Here is a 3,698-nt window from a genome sequence, read left to right as displayed (position 1 = left end):
GCCCAGGGAGCACGCGGGCGCAGGGGGTGGGACGGAGGGGGTGCGGTGGCGGGGTTGGGTCGACGGGGCGGCAAACGGCACGGGCGAGAGCGGCGGTCAGATTGACAGGTGGCAGCGCTGGATGCAGCTGGGGCATGTTGAACGCGCGCGATGACTCCACCAGGGCAGCCACTGGTGGCAGCCGTCACTGCTGATCGCTGCTCCACGTGTCACATCAGTCAGATTAGTCCAGATCAGTCAGACCACTCCAGATCAGTCGTGATCAAGCGTTCTCCCGGGGCTCCCCCCGCACCTCATGGCCTTCGATGTCGATTTTCATTACGTCCACCCGCCTGGTCGAGTGGCCCAGCCCCGCCATAACCTCGGCCAGCGTCCGGAAGTCCAAGGTTGCCCCTCCGCCGCCGCCGCCAGCAGCGGCTGCGGCTGCGGCTGCGGCCGCGGATGACGGCGCCGGCTTGACCGCGCCGGCGGGGCGCCGGGGGTGCGCGTCGATGAAGCGGGGGTGGCCGTGGAGCGGCGACGAGGGAGGCGCGGTCCCGGGTGACGCGTCGGGGGCAACGTTCGGCTTGCCGCCGATGTCCTCGCCCGCGCGGGGCGGGACGCCGATGCACGTCTTGTGGTATGTGTGGCGCGCGGGTTGGACGCTGGTGCCTGCAAGTGCATGGGGCCGTCGCGGATGGGGACCGCGTACCCAGGTCAGGACGCGGCCTGCACTGGCGCAACTGCGGCTACGTCCCAAATCCTACCCCAAATCCGCAGCATCGGCGGTTCCGGCGTCACGACAGCGACCAAGCCGGGTCGGCGAGCAGGCACGACGGCGTCAATGATGGAGCGCGTTCGCCCTTGACTCGCCGCCATCGCTTTGCCCATGTTCACTCAGCGCTGGCTGCAATCAAGCTCCCCTCACCGTCATATGTGCAGTCAAAGGTGTGGACCTCGCAGGGAGTGCGCGCCAGGATGTCTCGCTCAAATGTGTAGTCGCCTGCACAAGTGGCGCAGGTGGGGCGGGTGCACGCACACAGGTGTGTCGCACCCACAATGTTCGGGGCAAGCAAGCGTTCGACACCACCCAGCCGACCCAGAACTGCTTGTCAGCTCACGCTGTGCGCCGTGTCGCCCTGCGGCATGCCACCGCTCGCTGCGTTCAGCTGCGCCCCCCCTTTTCACCCCAATCGCGCCAACCCATCCGCCACGCACCCCCTCGACAGTCTCTCTGCCCACTAGTCTCATCCCTCATCATCCGGGCCGCGCCGCGCCACCCAGAGCTGCGAGCGCTCACCGTTGCTGCCGAGAGAGTAGACGAGGCAGGGGGGCCTCAGCGCCGCCAGGTCACACAGCAGCTTCCCGCCATCCCCGCCGCTTCCATAGCGCAGCAGGCCCGCGCGGTGGCGGTGGGGGCACGCAAGGAAGGGGTTGACGACCTGGTAGTGGCGCCTGCGTGAGAGGCGGGTTGTTGCAAAAAGCGAAAGAGGCCGTGTCGGCGGGCGGCACCACTCGGCGTGAGCCAGCATGGCAGAGAGAGAACATGGCCCATGTCCATCCTTGCTGAAAAGGCAATGGTCCCACGGCGGCAAGATGGAAGGCTGCCCGAGGGCAGCTGCCGCGGTGTATTGGGGGTGAAGGCCCGGCGTTGGGGGCAGCCACCGCACTCTTGCAAACCTGCCTGGCCCCTAACAATGAGCCCACCAAGGGGAGGCGGTCCCAAAGGTAGTGCTGAAATTCAGTTCGAGCAGTTGCCCGAGGATCCCCGTCCGGAAGTTGGTCAGGTTGTGAGCTGCCTCGGCGCCGTACGGGTTGCGGTGGCGCGCCTGCGTGCGTGCGCAAACGCGAGGCGCCGGTGTCGGAACAGCCACGCATCGGCGGAAAGGAATGCAGGACTCAGTGGTTCAGCGGGTGCAGATAGGCTGGCAAAACAGATTTTGCGTGCAACATGCAACAGTCAATGAACTTTCACTGGGGTTGCTGCTGCAGATATACGTAAGGTGGGGCGTGCGGGCGGGCGATGCCGAGGCGCACGGGCGGCCTGGGAGCAGGTGCTGGGTGGCACTCACCCGTGCGCTGCAGTATGCATACGCGCTGCTGGCCGGCAGGGGAGGTAAGGCTAGCAGCAACAGGGCTGCAACGGTGACGCACGCCGACAGCGCCCCGGCACTGCGGCACGCCGCCATTCCGAGGCGTGCGAGGCTATGCGACTGAAAACCACGCAATTCTTATAGGAAGCTCCGAGCAATATCTAGACCTTTTCGCTATTGCGAAATGCTCTGACGTCCTTGGACAACGCTGCGGAGATCGACGTCGGTAATGGCTACACCAAGGGACTCATATGAGTGATACACATTGGAACACTTTGAACGTTGAGACACGCTCCCTGGATTGGATCATGATGCCTGGCCTACCTTTGGTGGCCACCCTGTCATGCAGACACACACAGGCGTGCATTGACAGCACTGGCACTGTGCAACAATCACACAGTGATTGATACAGATGTAAAGCAATTTGAGGCAGCGTCCCTTGTGATTGGTAACTTGCACATAAGCCCTTTGCAGAGGGTGGCGAGTTTCGAGGGATGCTGCCCACGCTGTGTGTGCTGGTGGCCTACCTATCGGGCAGCCCACATGCACATGCACTTTTCACCTCGGCAGACTTCAAGACCCAGTCGTTCAAGCTGACATTTCCCCCAGTGTGTTCATTGACCTGGTCAAGGAGCCACGATGACGCGTTTGGCCCGCCCCAGCACAGAGTGCGCAGTTGGGGCCTCGGCACGGGCCAAAGGTCCAATATCTGAAATCACCAGTTTCCCCTCTATTCGCGCATACGGCAACCGTTGGTAAGGATGTGCTCACTGTCATTGTTGTGCCATCCCGTCCATCCAGTGTCCAACACCCAGCAAAAACGCGAGCAAAGCGTGCAGTGGCGATGGTGCTGCAGAAGGCATAGAAGCAGAAGCCTGCTGTGCAAGCATTCGGATCTGCAAGCTGGCCATATCAAGCTGCACCAATGGTTGCAGCGGGACAGGCCCGACACGGTTTCGCAGATAGCCTGGCAGCACAGTGCTGATCTGGACTCTTGGCTGACACAAAAACGTTAAGCTAAACGCAGGCCCAAATAATCCAGCGCGTGTTGCCTGTGAATCGTGCGGTCACTGGAGGTGGTTACTACAGACTTTTGCCGAGCGGCCCCGGTAGGTCTCGTGTCAATGCTTGAAGGCTATTGTTTGTCAAGGTTATGCATTCCTCAACATTCGCAGCGGTACAGCAACGCTGACGAGCTTGCCGGACGCTTGATTGACACAACACCCCTGCTAAGCAAGCTCTGATTGATTCTGTGAAGCGTGAAACGTAGCAATTAATCCTTCAGGTTTGCTTTGGCACCCTTGGAGTGGGGCGGACGCACCTCTGACGGCACGACGAGCCTGGGTGTCGTGACTGCCGCTGCACGCTTCGTAGAACATGAATGATGGGTTGGAGTATATATACGTATCAGTGTGTACATGGGCCGACAGAGAGGAAGCCCGCAGCAACGCATGTGTTCGGCGCTTCGGCGCCCAGATCCGTTCGACTGCACCACAGCCAGCAACCGTCGGCCCCTGCCGCGTCACCCAGCCCTGCCTGATCAACAAACACCACCAACAACACCCCAATCTTCTGCTGTCCTGTGCCTACGCCTCGCACGCGCCCCGCCGCGCAGCGCGTGCAGCA

The 3,698-nt window shown here is 62.2% G+C and overlaps 1 protein-coding gene across 1 annotated transcript; it reads right to left on the bottom strand.

The window, feature by feature from the left end:
- Nucleotides 1-262: 262 nt before the first annotated feature.
- MNEG_14541 (hypothetical protein) lies at nt 263-651 on the bottom strand (the record flags this gene model as incomplete). The annotated part of the gene is made up of 1 exon (XM_014036987.1): nt 263-651. A coding segment is annotated over one exon (389 nt), but the record flags the coding sequence as incomplete, so codon positions are not given.
- Between the last annotated feature and the right edge of the window lie 3,047 nt (nt 652-3,698).

The sequence above is a fragment of the Monoraphidium neglectum genome (genome assembly GCF_000611645.1).
Source record: "Monoraphidium neglectum strain SAG 48.87 unplaced genomic scaffold scaffold04566, whole genome shotgun sequence".
Lineage (NCBI taxonomy): Eukaryota > Viridiplantae > Chlorophyta > Chlorophyceae > Sphaeropleales > Selenastraceae > Monoraphidium > Monoraphidium neglectum.
The sequence above is the reverse complement of the archived record's forward strand: the minus strand, read 5'-3'. Positions and strand labels throughout refer to the sequence as shown.